Consider the following 16,032-nt stretch of genomic DNA (forward strand, 5'->3'; position numbering starts at 1 on the left):
TCTCCCTCTATTCTTGTGACAGGAGACAAAATAAACAATTTAACTAGCACACAAGCCTCTCGCATGTTGGATGTCTGAGTGTTATTGTTGTGAATTAGGAGCCCGGAGACAGCCAAAAGACAGACAGATTTGTACAGATACTGTTACAGCAGAAGGCAATCCCTCAGATCTTCCCCAAACACTGGGAGAAGACGTGATTTGTTTCTTTTCCATTGTCTTTTATGGAATGCTTTATAAATACAGACTGTATCATCAGTATGTCAAAGCAGCGCAGAGCAGGCTAGTCGTGCCAAAAAATGATCCACAGGATTCTAATATTACCAAAAAGAACAAACGCTCAGGTCATGAAGTCCTCCGAATACTGTTGATTCAACACGGTTCTATTAAGGATCAATATCGACTTTGGCGGCTCCATTGAGTTGTTTAATTTCCTGTGCCAAATAGAAGTATAAGCCACAGATGCTAGCACAGAAGCTAACTTAAAGCTTAAGGGGAATGTACTCTCTTTTGGCCTCGGCAAGAGAGTTACAACCAGTTTCCACAAGATGGACAAGTCAACACCTTCACTTCAAAATATACGAGGAACTTCCATTAACACTTCAGATGATCAGAGTCGGATCAGTTGGTGTACGGGGAGGATCCATAACTCTGTCAAGACAAGGATTAACTTGCCTGAAGTTGCTGCTTAGAAATGTCGTCGAAGATTGTGGAGACACATCTATATTCACGCAATCTCATTTCATCATGTTCCCTCATGTTCTTTACTCAAAAAAGTATAAACCATTCTCTGACTGTCAGAAAGCAAGGATTCTATAAGTATGGACATACAGTTAAAGTTCTCTGAAATGTTTTTTGGATACAAAGGAACATTTTCACAGAGACTTCAGGCTGATACGGAATGTGCAGTGGTTTGCTCAGTGCGATAAACTTTCCAATATTTCAGAGCGCTGTGTACACAGTCGATTCGGTTGACAGCGGTAGCATGGCTTGTATGAAAAGCCCTACACGCTGAAGTATTTCAGATCATGACAGATCATGGCAAGCTATTATTATCTCAGCATACCACTGGGGTGGATTTTTCTCTGATGAGTTTGTTTTGGGGCTGTTAAAACAGCAGAGCTTTGTGGAGCAAAGCTGCCAAATGCTCCATTAGACACTGAGTAAAAAAAAAGTCAAGCAAAGAGTTTCGATGAGAGTCAGAAAGAAAGCTGAGAAAAAGAGACTTATGAGACTTTATAATAGCCCCACTAAGCAAACACAAAGCTATTTTCACATAAATAGATGAACACAATATAGAAGCTGCAGCTATTTTTTTTTTTTTGGTTAATTGGTCAAAAGGTTCGCACAAAAATGAAAATTGTGTTATTTACTTAACCTCATGTTGTTCCATACCTTCCTTTCAGCTGTGGAAAACAAAAAGGGACATTTTGAAGAATGTCCACATCATGAACAGCCACTAACTTCTAAATGTCTAAAAAATATCTGCTAACTCTTCTACAAGTGCGAGCAGGAATCTGTAATTACAAAGTAATTTACTTATGTAGTGTGTCAAACTTCTGTTTAATTGTAAATGGTTGTTTTCCAACTGCAATTTTATTTTTGGGGTTTACCAGAACAAAGTGCCTGAGCAATTCAATTAAATGTAGTGCACCTATTAGTGTATAATTATAGATTTTTCTGATGATTGCTGAAAAAGCATTGCAGTAATTAGTTTCAATGATTCATTTAATAGTCTTAAAACATTATTTAGGTAATAACGGGATATCAAAATTCCAATATTTATTTTTAGTTTTGAACTGTGTTCAAATAATTAGCTTGATTAACAATGCAACATTTCTCCACAATTCTTAGTGCTCACTGTGTATTCAGAGAAAAGAAACAAAAAATCTGTTTATTTTCAGAGAAAAACGTCAGCGACTATTTTTGTGGCAGCGTGCCACAGCAAACATAAACACGGCCATAAAAATCTGCCTTGAGGCCACAATCAACAATTATGCAGCAGTGTCTGATTGTGAAAAACCTTGTAACCTCATCTAGGCTGTATATCCATTTCATTACACAGTCTGAAGGTACGAAATGACACAAAATGTTTTTACATGGCATTAACTCAGTGACAAGTATATAGTCCAGACTTTACAAACTGGGTCTGTTCTAACACAGCCATGAGGTTTAGTGACATTTTATGAAGAAATTGCTTCTGTTTGTTGATCTTTGTACCTCAGGTCCAAAATTTACCAGACATTACAGTAACACACTGACAAGTATGTAGCTAAAAATACCCAACCATTAGGTCTATTTCTGTCTAAATGTAAAACTTTGTAAAAGTATTCAGCCCCAAATTCAAATGTCAATATTGGAAATACTATTTGACAATTAAAAATACTTACAATGACATGTTTAAAAAATGTTCCTCGGGACTGTTGTCAACACTACAAAGATGCAATAGCCATTCCCGTAAAAATAACACTCCTTGACATTGAAAAATAAATAAAGCACGCAATACAAACACATCAGAACTAGTTGGCAAAAAACACTATACAGGTGCTTTACAGTGAGAAATGGTGACTGAGGGCTTTCCCAAAGTTATTGTTGTTTCTAGAAGGGTGTATCATGACTGTCTGTGCATTCATCCATGCATGGCTTGATGAGTTTACCCATCCCATGCCTTTGGGCAAGGATCCCCCTTTACCATATCAACAAATAGACAGATTTGCGTGCACCCTCCATGTCACACACCCATTATTTCCCAATTCACCCACCATTTGTCATATATACCCTGACTCATAAAAGACACCAAAATATGGCTGTACACAAATATTCGCTTTTCTTTGTCTCATGTACACGGTATGTGTGCGAGAGAACAAAGTGAGAAGATGGTATGTTCCCAAACACAGCTTTATGGGTCGGTACACAGATTTATGGGTTTGATTATATGGACGCATTCACACCACACCTCAGATTCTTACCTGCAATTATGGTTTCTTTTGGTACCAAGTCATTACTGCTTTGGAAGTCAGAACATAGAGATACGAAAAGAGAAATGATTATTTGGCTGGATATCAAGCAGCAGAAAGCTTCAAAGGCCATCATTTAACAGGTAACAGACTCGGCACCACTGTATATTTCATTACCGAGGCCTCATTATTCTGTAATTCCTTCCCTGTGGACAAGGTCTGATAACTAATACACTCCAAATGGTCGACAGATAGAGTTTTTCTTTCACATGTACATTGAATATTTGTTTGGCAGTTACCATAAAGCTCCTTTCATCACATTCTTACGTGAGCAGTGAAACAGGCAGTTAACCGCTTTGTTATTACTCAGGGGGGGAACGCTGGAAATGCGCCCATTATAGGCCCACAGGTCATTAAACAGTGACATCAAAGACGTCTGAATCCAATTTACTCTCTATCTTCACTCGTACCAAGCACAACAACATGTATGTGTCAGAATACACTCGTAACTTTACAAAACTAACATGTTGGCGAGGTAATGAGGCTCCGTGTTGTTTTAATAACTCTCGCTGTTCCATGCCATCATAGCAGGGTAAACATTGTTTAGATATTTATATGTATATCAAGTGTGCATTCCTGGCTAGTGAAGACATGTGAGGGGAGAGAGAGCCACAAGACTTATTATGAGATCTACTGAGGAATTATCCTGCCCTCCTCTCGCCATAAAAAAGTCAAAGAGTTGAAGAGAGTCTGATTGCAGCGTCACACCTGCTTTGTGTGCAAATTATAACGTTGAGCTAGTTTGCACTGGTGCTCATTTCCCTTATTATCTGTGGTAGGTCAAATGGACAGCCGAGAAATACTTCATATAAACACCTACACCGACGTAATGTGCGTGTGAGACGTTCATATGAAGTCTTATTGGAAAAGTTGTCTGTCTTTTGGTTTAGGGCAGGTTTTTTGATTGGAATTATTTGTACCCCATTTAATGTCTGTACATGCTGTTCCTCTGATCCCTGTACTCTGTGTCCTAATGTGAATGTCCTAGTGTCCACTGTTCAAGTAAATAGCAGGGCTGGATTAAAATTAATCACGTTTGCAAATAAGTCATTTTTAATGTTAAACTTCAGATTTATAAAGGCTGTTTTTGAGAACACAATGTATTCATGGCTTCTTCAGGTAGAGCTACTGAAGCCAAAACAGAGACAACTCACTATTCACTGTGTATTGATTCCTGATTGAATTGAATTTGATTGATTCACAAGCTTGTGATTAGATTCCACTGATGATTTATACAATCTGATTCTGATTCATTAGCCTATATTTCTGTCATATGAAACAAAAACACATCTTAGATAATTTTGTAAATTAGACAGGTAACTCATCTTTTCGAATAACCATTAAATAAGTTGGCTCAAGAGACTGAACTACACTGGTCACACAGAATGTTTAGATTTTTTTTCCCATTAATTGAACTACACTGGTTGCACTGCACTGTATGTTTTAAGTCACTAAAATGAACCAGCTCATAAGAGTTGTTCGTTCGTGAGGTGAATTACACTGGTTGTGCTACGTTTTGATTTGCTAAATAGAACCGGTTCATTAAATGAACCTGCTTATAAGATCCATTTGTTTGTGAATCAAATTATACTGGTTGCATTGCTTGTTTTTTGATTTACTAGAAAGAAGCGCAGAAGTCTTGTTTGTTCATGAATCAGACTATACTGGCCACGTCGATTTTGAATGAAGCCTTCATCACACCTTGCTAAATGAATAAATGTAAATGAAAAATGCAGAACGCAGTGACATCTACAGGACAATAAGCACAGAGTAAAAGACAGATATTGAGATTTTAATAATCGAAAAGGCTTATATTGGTAGCTGGACATCAAGTAGCATACTGTATGGATCCTACAAAACCCACCTATACCTGTAAAGATGATCTCCATCCCTATGAATGTCACACAGGGTCCCCATCCCGAGTGATGCTTTCTGGCAGTGACAAATCTGGCAAAACACTGGGTTTTAGAGTGATTATGTCATTACTCTCTGATTGTATGGGACAAGATGAAAAGAATGTAAGCAAAGAGGGGGAGAGTGACTAATCCTTCTCGAGGTGTCCTCTTTCAGGACCCTTTCTGTGAGGCTTTGTGAGGGGCTTATGCGGCCTGCTGCCCCAGTTTTTTCAGGGGGCCGCACCGCCCCTATCGGATGTCCCAGACACAGCGGAGTCAGCCTGGCCTGTGAATGACAGAATCAATGGGCTGGGAAAGAGCTCTGCCAAGGGTCTTTAAATATCTCCCCACCTAACCTTCCCAGGAATTACATCATGGCAGCCTGCCTGTGCTGGGCCATGAAGGGAGGAAGAAGAAGATGAAGAAGAGGAGGTAGCGAAGGACACACCTGGGATGCAATGAAGGTACAGTATCAAGAGCTTGACTCAAGGTCAACGGGCTTCTTTTACTGTCTTTTCTGTCACATTTGATCAATTTAATGGAAAAAAAGTCTCCCTGACCCCAAATGAGGCAGGGTTTCCTTTTAAACAATTTTCACTCAGAAATCGATAGCAAATTTCATAGATTTTGAAACATTGCAAGCAACACTGAGATAACCACAAAATTAGATGTTATAACCCTGAAATAGTAGTACACATATACATGCATTTTGACTGTCCCTTTTTGAAAATTCCTTCATATGAATGTCAAAATAAACACAGTATGGAGATACGGCACAACCAGACTGTTACAAAATCAGTGATGTGTAAAAACTCAATAAGACAACAACCCCTGTCAGCAAGATCACTGAAGCAGTTATAGTAAGAGTGGTTGGCACAGGGGTAGCTGGGAGTTACTTGAGAATGCCAACTCTATGGGTGGGCTGAGACAGGAGCTAATTTTCCAATGGAAACCCTGATATCTAAACAATACAGGCGCAATAAACAAATACAGAGTTGGAATAGTAATATGTTGGCCTTGTTGGAGCCAGAAAATGTCAACGCACTTATGCACGATAATTCAGCTACGGACAACACGATATGATATTTTCCAAGGTTTATGTACATAGAAATGAATGGTAATTCTGTATTTATTTATTTTATGCGCAAATGCAAATGCAAAAGAGTCCCTGTTTACCGTTCTCATCATCCGTAACCTACTAACACCACAAGTCTCAAACAAGAAACAAGCCCTCTTTCATGTTCTGGTAGAGAACACCTACTGAGAAGACTAATCGATGCTCTGATCAGACCTTCTGAATGTGCATTCTTCACATATCTCACACTTCAATCATCCATTTCACACATTGGAGCCTGCAAACCGCTCTATTTATCATTCTGAATCTCATTCTGTTCTGGAGAATTAGACCTGTCTAATTCCCAAGAAACATACATGTTTGAGTCTGTGCCAAGCTAATCAGAAATGGTTGTAGCATCTCCATCATGGGCTTTGGATGAGCTTGATCTAAGCTTGTTTAAATAGCCAAAGTTTGCAAAGCAGCCGGCGACTTCTGCTCAGGTGCATTTACAAAGTATGATGAGAGACAGCTGTGGGTGCCAAATGCAGTCGACTTTGCTTTCTGATGAGTGTGCTGACATATTTAACAGAGCATTTAAAACACATCATTCTGAGGTATTTTCTCTGCCTGGCTGTTACAGGGTGATTGTGACACACTGTGAGGAATGATTGGTTGCTAAAATGCATTACATTTACACATTTGACAGATGGTTCTATCTAAATAATATAAAGTGCATTTAAGGGATATAATTTATTATTCTGTGCATTGCCTGTGAATCCTGTTGAGCTACAGGAATACTTAGTGTGCATTAGTGTACCAACTATAAATAAATAATATAATTATATACATACACACATATTACCGTTCAAAAGTTGAGGTCAGAACATTTTTTAATAGAATTATCTTATGTTCACAAAGGCTACATTTCTTTGATTAAAAATACAATAAAGCAGTAATATTGTGAAATATTAACTAACATAACATACTATTTACATAGCTATTTTAGAATGTAATTTATTCCTGAATTTTCTTGAGTGTCACATGATCCTTCAGAAATCATTCTAATATGCTGATTTGGTGCTCAAGAAACATTTCTTAATATTATGTTTAAAACGGTTGTTCTGCTTTATATTTTTTTGGAAACAGTGAATTTTGTTTTTTCAGGATTCTTGAATAAATAGAAAGTAAAAAAAAAAAAACATCATTGATTTGAAATTGAAATCTTCTGTAACATTATAAATGTCTTTACTGTCACATTTGATTAATTTAATTTAAAAAAATGTACAAACAAATCTTACATTACAAATATTACAAATCCGCAAACATTTGGTAGTGTATATAACCAATGTGTTGTATCATGTCTTCTATAATTTTTCATGCAATTTTAGCACCCAGTTAGGGTGAGGTTCTCAATAAAACAGAGCCCCAAGACATGTAAAACATAGTAACAGTGGCGTCAGCTGTCTGTGTGTTTTCACAGCCTTGAGACTGACTGATTACTACAATATCAGAAGTTTCTTAGTAAACTGAAGAAGACACATTATAAGACTTTTTTTTTTTTTTAAATCAATCGTTATCAAAAAACACAGACATATGACATACCCTGAAAAAGTGCAAAAATTGTACTTTTAGCTTGGACCGTACACAGTCCAAAATACACTGTTGGCATATTAGCACTTTAAGATAGTAACTTGCACCCTTAAGGTAATAATAAACACATTTTATGGGTATATAAGGTACCAATGTGCACTTTTGAGGATGCTGTCTCAGTATCAAACTGTTGTAGCCCTAAAGGGACAATTTCCAAACATTTTTTCTATCAGTGATCTTATATAAAACAATAATTTGACTTCTGGTGTGGAATCATAAGCATATTCATGTGCAGAGCTGGGAAATGAACATAGCTTAAACATATAAGAAAAGCAATAAGAAACTATCATATGACATATATGATGTATACCTTCGTACTGCCATCCAGCTCCTCGCTGTTGGAAAGAGTGGTGTTGAATGCTTCGGTGTGCTGCGGAGCAAGCTCCTTCGGCCTCTTACGCATCTTCCTGGCCTCAGCCCACCCTAGAAGGATGCACTGGCTCCAGAGCACTGCCGTCACCACAGCTAGCAGCCAGAGACGCATCTTCAGCCCACCAGCCAGGAGACCGTAGTATGTTCAGAAAGCAAAGGATGTTCTCGACTTGGGGAAAAACAAAAGAACAGCGAGACGTCCCACACGCTTGACCTCACTGGAAGAAAAATACTGTAATAGGCAGCCAAAGTGATTAAGGGACTTGTCCGCTCCACCTGATACCTCAGCCTGGTCTTGATCTTCTCAACAGCCAACAGTGTGAAGCAAGCGCTCTTTAGGCAAAAACAAAGCAAAGCTTACTCGACTATGAAATGTGTCAAGTGTGGAGTGGTCCTGGGAAATGACAGGTCGTCGCTGAGCTGACAGCAAATAAACCCATTAGTGAGATTTTTCACGCTTCCTGCCCCACGGGGGGTAGCAGAGGGCAACTGAAGAAGGTCCCAATGTGGGAAGGGGGGAGTGGATGGAAATTACTCAGATTCCCTCTCACTTTCTCTCTGGTTCTTTACCTCCGTCTCGCTCCTACTGGGATGTGGAGTCTTTGTGGTGATGCATCTGAACCGATTCTCTGGTAAGCAATGCTGAGCTCTTGCCCCATCAGTCTTCACATGTGGTTCCTTCTTGAAGCCGAGGTGGGAAAAAAAAACGTCCTGAGGGAATTGGAAGTTGGAAACACTCCAGTTTTCTTAGCCTTTGGCCTTCTCCTGCTTTTTTTCTCCTTGCAGGGAAAAATCAGTCCCCCACGGCCAACTTCAAAGCAGAGAAGCACTTGACGGGACGATCGCACCCAAATGTATCAGCCCAGTTCTGCAGGGTGACAAAAACACATGCACGCTCACCTCAAAGTGCGCGATCTGTGTGGACTTTGTGGTAGGTCTTGCTCACAGTTGTGTTTTCACCCTCTCCAGATCTTATGCTGTTGCTCCTGCACTCTCTCACTCTGCATACAGGAGGGCTCGCAGCAGAGTTTATCACAGCCCCCTCTCTGTCTCTCGCTCTTTCTCTTTCTCTCTCTCTCTCTTTCTGATTCCCCTGCTTCTCCTTTCCTCATCAGTGAAACTGGCAACCTCAGTGGGCTCAGCCCTGTTTTATCTCACTAATGAAATACTTAAGTCTTGAGGGAGAGCTCTTTGGCAGGCAGACTCTAGGGAATGCGTGTTCATGTGTGTAGGTGTAAATCTCTCTCTGTGTGTGTGTGTGTGTAGTGTCCTACTTTGCAGTAGCCCAGTACATGTGACATTTAGTCTCAGATAATTCAAACAACTCAGAAATAACAATTTTAAGGCACTAGAAAGTCATGTTTGACCAGCTGACTAGATATATGGGTCTTTTAGAGAAGAGCTGAATGTTTATATGAATTGATGTGGAGTCAATCATCCATTTGCATGTGTCAGAAACATATTCCATAGTACAAACAATATTTTTCTACTATATACAACAATTTGCAAAACATTGCATTAAGGTTAAGAGTCATTTTAGTGATCCTAATAGTATTTTTTACAATATAACCTTGTCATTAATCGATTATTTTTCTTACTGTTACACATTAATGTAAAATGCATGATCCTATTAATCTAAGTGACAAATTACATTATGTAGATTTGCGTAACTTTGTACAGCACTGTCTCACAGAGTAGAGCAACACTACTGAGAGATATCGTAATGCCTTGACGCTCTTCCCCCCTCTGGTGGCTGGAAATAAAGCTGCAATAATCTTGCATTTCGGCACAAACATTTGTCAGTCTAGTTTTTTATGTATATTTATTTAATATGCAAATGTGATGCATATTAAATCAATATTAAAATAAAAAAATATTTTATTATATTTTATTGTTGATTTACTGTATTATAATACAGTAAAACAACAATATTGTGAACTATTAATATAGTTTAAAATACTGTTTTCTATTTTAACATATTTTAAAATGTAATTTACTCCTGTGATGGCAAAGCTGAATTTTCAGCATCATTACTCTAGTCTTCAGTGTCACGTGATCCTTCAGAAATCATTCTAATATGCTGATTTGCTGCTCAAGAAACATTTCCTATTATCAATGCTGAAAACAATTTTTGCTGCTTAAACTTTTTATGCAAACCATGATACACTACTTAAAATTTACAACTTTACAAACTTTATTGTTTGTACTATGGAATATGTTTCTAACACTCTCAGTATGTGTGCATGCAGATGGAGGTATTTCATATTAGACTCATAATAAATTCATATAAATGCTCAGATCTTCTCTAAAAGAACCAGATCAGTCAACTGGTCAAACATCACATTTACATCACAGCAGTTCTTTACCAGTTGTCTGAGATTATATAAAAATGGTTCTAATATTTCACAATATTATTATTATTATTATTTATTTAATTTGTTTTTTTTACTGTTTTAATCAAATGAATGCAGATTTGGTGAGCATTTTAACTATTCGTTCTTGTACAATTTGCAGAATATACAATTTAACAGCATCCAAAACTGCATAAGCTGATATCCAGTGGGATTTAAATGACAGAAATATACCTACCATTGTCTACTATCCAATACACACCTGCTTGAGGATCTGCTTTGGGCAAAGGTAGCACACTTGTGTGCAGGTAGACTATTTCTCCATCTCACAGGAAAAAATAGCAAAACGCGAGACTGATTAACCTCAGGTTCTATAAGCCACCATCATTTAAACTTTGCATCAGATCCAGGACTGTTAGCCTATGTGATCATGTTCATAATAAAACTTGTACTTTCTGTAACTGTTCAACATACCCCCAAGAAACTAATGTGAGTTTGAGACAGCATTCTTTAAAATCTAAGCAAGTAAGTCTTTCAGCACAGATGGTCAGAGAGAGAGAAAAAAAAACTGATATGAAAGGTAAACAGACATTTAGTGTATATTTCATAGGCATAGGTCTGCTGGTACAGTAGATGGCGATATGTGCGTTATCCCTCATCTCATGTTACACAAGAAGAAGACACGCGATCTTGACAACGTAGCAATGTTTCTTTCCTGAACGTCTTTCTGGTGTCAGTGTGTGTGTTTGAACTCTTGCGGCTATCGCTCTGTCCTGTGTGTGTTTGTGTGTTATCTGAGTCCTGAGAGGGAGGACGTCCCGTTCAGGGCCATAAACGGCTCCAGTGACCAGCGTTTGGTCTCGAGTGGCGACGTGTACAGGAACTGCGCGATGAGCTGCACATAAACAGTCGCTCAAGGTGCTTTCAATACCGCAGGCCACTGCCTTCTCTTCATTCATCTGATATTTTATTTTTGGAAAGGACCGTTCAAACGTACAGGTAGGTAGCTTGTTATTTATTTCCGTTCACAAGCTGCATATGTATTCGTCCAGACAGGTGTTGTTAGATTATGTGCTAATTCATATTCTGTTCTGAGTAATATTGGGCTCAAACTAATAAATTAATTGCTATAACTCTGTCAGTCCATCACGACCTAAAGAAGTCTTTGTATTTGATCTTATTTGATTTGAGGTTTACTGTAAATAAGTAATTTTTCAGTAGCAGATTGCACAGTCTTATTTGAATATGTTGAAGCCTGCTTATTATTTGTGCTTTAATGTGTTTTTATTCTATTTGCAGTGTTTGTACAATTGTTTGTGACGTTCAAGCAGTAAAACCATGTCTAACCGGAGAAGACCTCAGCCTGGCCGCTTGTGCGCCTCAACTTTGGCAGTATTTGTGATGCTGGCTTTGAATGTTCAGGCCAGGCCAGCAAATATATCAGCGTTAAAAGACAAACACCCCAACAGCAAAGAGGACAATGAGATCCTTCCACCTGACCATCTGAACGGTGTGAAGATGGAAATGGACGGTCACCTCAATAAAGACTTTCATCAGGAGGTGTTTCTGGGGAAGGAGATGGAGGAGTTTGAGGAGGACTCAGAGCCCAGGAGGAACAGGAAGAAGCTAATTGAAATCTTTACCAAGTATGTGTACAGCTGTGGAAACAGTGCGATTTTCCCATGATGTGCTTATGTGTCATTCTAAAAGCATTTCTAGTTTAACCCAATGAGCAGTGAGCAATTATAGTAAGCTGTGATGAAACAGAAGTAGTGATAAGATCTTTTTTTTTTCTGTATTGTGACATACATTTGAGCAAGCTTACAGTCAAAAGGAACAGGGTTTAAAAAGACAACATGATTGAAGTCCTGCATACAGTCTGGTATCTTTGTCAGAAGATTGACTTGTGATATTTTGATTAAATTACAAGCTAAAAAAAATAATTTAATAAAAAAAATATAATAATAAAAATATTGTTCACATTAAGATGCATGTAGAAAACAAAGTGAATTTCTATTTCATGCTAACTTTAAAAACAATCAAGCATATGCATTAAGCAAATGTTTGGTTACTTTAAACTGTTGATGCCAAAAATATCTTTGAAAAAAATGCAGTTTTTTAATTGTCTAATCAAACCTTTACTTTCTGTTTCTAGGGTGGATATTAATAAAGACAGGAGTGTCAGTGCGAAAGAAATGCAGCGCTGGATCATGGAGAAGACAGAAGAACATTTTCAGGAGGCCGTTAAAGAAAACAAGCTCAGTTTTCGTGCCGTAGACCCTGATGGGGATGGTAAGTGGATGTTGTAATTTACACCCATGCCATAATGAAATGATATGTCAAGTAGAGATATGTTAAATCAGATTTCTGGTAAGTTTAAACATGATTTGTAGTTATAAATGTTTCCTGTGTTTCACAGGAGCAAAATCATACGTATATTGTTTTTGACATCTGCCATGATGATTTCTTAACACTTAACAATGGTCTTGACTGCCAATTTGTCAAATTGCGCTCTCTCAGGACATGTAACTTGGGATGAATACCGTGTGAAGTTTTTGGCCAGTAAAGGTTTCAATGAAAAAGAAGTGGCTGAGAAGATAAAAAACAATGAAGAACTGAAAGTGGATGAAGAAAGTAAGTTGTAATGTAGAAGAAGCATTTGTCAAATATGGTCTAGTACTCATAACAAAGCCTTTTCTAATGATATGAATAAAATATGGCCTCACTACAGCTCAGGAGGTTCTGGAGAGCTTGAAGGATCGCTGGTTCCAGGCAGATAACCCTCCAGCTGACCAGCTGCTAAATGAAGAGGAGTTCCTCTCGTTCCTGCACCCAGAGCACAGCAGAGGCATGCTGAGATACATGGTCAAGGAGATCGTCCGAGATCTTGGTAATCTTAAATTTATGCCTGAGAAATGCCAACACAAATTCATTGTGATTCTTAATTATAAGCGAACCCTATATGTTTCCTAAACAGATCAAGATGGCGATGGAAAGTTGACTCTTGCTGAATTTATCTCCCTCCCCATGGGAACTGTGGAGAATCAGCAGGCCCAAGACATCGATGACGACTGGGTTCGTGAAAGGAAGAAGGAGTTTGAAGAAGTCATTGATGCGAACCATGATATGATTGTAACCATGGAAGAGCTGGAGGTTGGTCCTCTTTTATCAGTGCTGTTAAAGGTTAATAACACTTTTATAGCATCTAATTTGAATGTATATCTGGATGTACACGTATCCCACAGGAATACATGGACCCTATGAATGAGTACAACGCCCTGAATGAAGCCAAGCAGATGATTGCTGTGGCAGATGAGAACCAAAACCACAACCTGGAACTAGAGGAGATCCTTAAATACAGCGAGTACTTCACCGGCAGCAAACTCATGGACTATGCCCGTAACGTACATGAGGAGTTCTAAGACAAGTCTTTATGAATAAGAATAGCATGTATATATCCCTAAAGTGTCGCAAGGATGATCTTTGCTTGCTTCCCAGACTGGGATCAACAAGTGCATTTGGACATGTTTGTAAATGTACAAAACCTCAAGCCACAAAACCTTCTGTTATGTTGCAATACGCAGATATGACATTATTAAGACTTTGCTTTGTAATGTCATAGATTTCCATTTGAGCCCCATAAAGTTCCATATAATTAATTTTATACACTTTGTCACTTTCATCAGGTGTTTGAGTGTTGATAATTAAGAGAAATGTCTGTATATGAGGAATTGGTGAGGGGAAAGATTGTTTTCCACATGAAGGTGGAATTTATTTAAAAAAAAAAAATAATTAAAAAAAATAGAGTAATGTAAATAATGCTGTTATTTGGAGTGCCATAATATATAAATGTATTCACATTTTGGGTGGGTTGCTTTTGACAGGGGTTGAGCTTCCTGAGATGTGTTATTTCCAAAGATGACGAGCCAGCAAAATGATTTAGGGTGATAATTTTGTGAAAACTGTAACATACAGAACTATATATAGCACTTCTATTTGAGATCTCATCATTAAATGCAAAAATGCAGTGAAAAAGTCTAGTTAAGGAATCATATTAACTGAGAGTTCATAGGATAATTACTCCGTCCAGATGTGACCTATTTGCACATTGAAAAGTTTTTAAGAACCCCATTATGTCATAATTGTATATAGCTTGCATATTATTATTTTATTACTTTTAAGAATTCAGTTCACCCTGTTACCTCAGCAGCCTCCTATAGTCAGTGTAATAGAGCATCTTATTCCTTGATGACACTGAAGTTTCTCCATTGTCATCTGTATTGTAAAAAGTCATTCAAAGTGAGTTAATTTAAACATAAGAGAAATGCTTTGAGAGGAATTATATTATTAGGAACTATAATTTACCCTTTTGAAATTGCTATGAAAAATGGAAGGACCGATTCATGTATTTTCTGTATTTGAGAATAAACTTTTATTAAAATACACATTTGCCTCATGAAATTAGGCTAATGTGTCCTATTGACTGTGTGCATATAATTGAGCTCTAGTTTTGGTGTTGATCATTTTTGAGCATGCTTTAGTAATAGTTTAATATATCAATTTTATTTTATTTTGCTATATGAATTATTAATAACTGGCTTTTTGGATTCTATTGTGTGTTTATTGGATGTTAAAATATGAGCTGCTAATGTGTTCAGAATTATCCTTGTTCATTGACTGATCATATATTACATTCATCCTGTGGAAATTAAAGTAACTGCTTAAAGTAAAAAAAAACACTGAGTGCTGTTAAATGCTGTTACATTATATTGAAATAATATATAACACATAATATATGATACTGCTATTCATAATCAATGCATGAAATCTACATTACCTTTTAAATTACTCAAATTACTTATGTCGTGAAGACTATTAACATTTAATCTTTCCTGACATTTAAAACATGTTTCAGACTGTAACAATCAGGCTGATTTTTATTATTATTATTATTATAAATAAATGAAAGTGCGTGTCATTATGCATTCTTAGAATCAATTTTAGAGTAAATATTCTCCATAAAATCTAGTCATGTTAAGAACTACTGTGATGTTCCTATCCGTGTGTTTAAAAAAAATAAAACTTTTTGCGTTTTGGATGAAGGGGTGTGATGCACAGTATGTACTGTAAGTAATTGTAGTTCAATATACTTAAGTATTATTTTAGAAACATTAAACTTCATTAACTGACTTGTATTTTTACTCAGTTTATGAGGTACAAATATACTTTTTACACCTTAACATTTTGCTTAGACATTCCTGTTACATATTGATCATTATCTGGTGGATTACAACTTAAAGCTATCTTTATATTATCATCTTGCCAAACAAACGGCAAAATCACACTCCTAGGAATTAAACTACGGACTTTCACTCTTTACACTCCTTGTAAAGAGATATGATTTCATGATTAAAATTTACTTTTAATTTTGTAAGTACTTTGAAAAGTAAAATGTTTTACTTTCACACAAATAAGTTTTTATTTATTTATCTTTTTTTTTTTTTTTGGAGCTACTTAATTAAAAAAATTCAAAATTTTCACACAGTCCATGATTTTTTTACACTACTGGTCCAAAGGCTGAACTAATTAAGATTTTAAAAATGTTTTTGAAGGAAGTCTCTTTCAGTAATATCAAACAGTAATATTATTACAATAAAAAACTATCATCTATTTTTTTATATATTGTAAATTAT

The 16,032-nt window shown here is 37.0% G+C and overlaps 2 protein-coding genes across 7 annotated transcripts in view; one reads left to right on the plus strand and one right to left on the minus strand.

Annotated features, from left to right (window-relative positions):
* The window catches only part of c1qtnf12 (C1q and TNF related 12), a 40,243-nt gene that overhangs the window by 13,374 nt on the left and 10,837 nt on the right, over window positions 1–16,032 (minus strand). For 4 of the 6 annotated variants that reach the window (XR_009268841.1, XM_058763479.1, XM_058763481.1 and 1 more), the window contains one exon: window positions 7,927–8,856. Coding sequence is in view for 5 of the 6 variants with exons in the window: in XM_058763479.1 (XP_058619462.1) it covers window positions 7,927–8,100 (174 nt within the window). In the remaining variant the exon portion in view is untranslated. Of the gene's footprint in view, window positions 1–7,926; window positions 9,183–10,577; window positions 10,728–16,032 lie in introns of those variants that run through there. The other 2 variants (XM_058763480.1, XM_058763478.1) reach the window with 2 other exon arrangements.
* Window positions 10,990–14,784, plus strand: sdf4 (stromal cell derived factor 4). Its single transcript, XM_058763475.1, has 7 exons — window positions 10,990–11,338; window positions 11,639–11,985; window positions 12,495–12,631; window positions 12,860–12,973; window positions 13,071–13,229; window positions 13,317–13,492; window positions 13,585–14,784. The coding sequence occupies exons 2-7, from the start codon at window positions 11,678–11,680 to the stop codon at window positions 13,759–13,761; spliced, it is 1,071 nt and encodes a 356-aa protein (XP_058619458.1). The 5' UTR covers window positions 10,990–11,338; window positions 11,639–11,677; the 3' UTR covers window positions 13,762–14,784.

The sequence above is a fragment of the Onychostoma macrolepis genome, chromosome 23, assembly GCF_012432095.1.
Source record: "Onychostoma macrolepis isolate SWU-2019 chromosome 23, ASM1243209v1, whole genome shotgun sequence".
In the NCBI taxonomy this organism is placed as follows: Eukaryota; Metazoa; Chordata; class Actinopteri; order Cypriniformes; family Cyprinidae; genus Onychostoma; species Onychostoma macrolepis.

Excerpts from the sequence above, each read along its gene's own strand:
- sdf4 (XM_058763475.1), top strand. The coding sequence starts at position 11,678 with ATGTCTAACCGGAGAAGACCTCAGCCTGGCCGCTTGTGCGCCTCAACT. Across the intron at positions 11,986-12,494 it reads CTAATTGAAATCTTTACCAA|GGTGGATATTAATAAAGACA; the intron begins GTATGTGTACAG and ends TTCTGTTTCTAG. Across the intron at positions 12,632-12,859 it reads CGTAGACCCTGATGGGGATG|GACATGTAACTTGGGATGAA; the intron begins GTAAGTGGATGT and ends GCGCTCTCTCAG.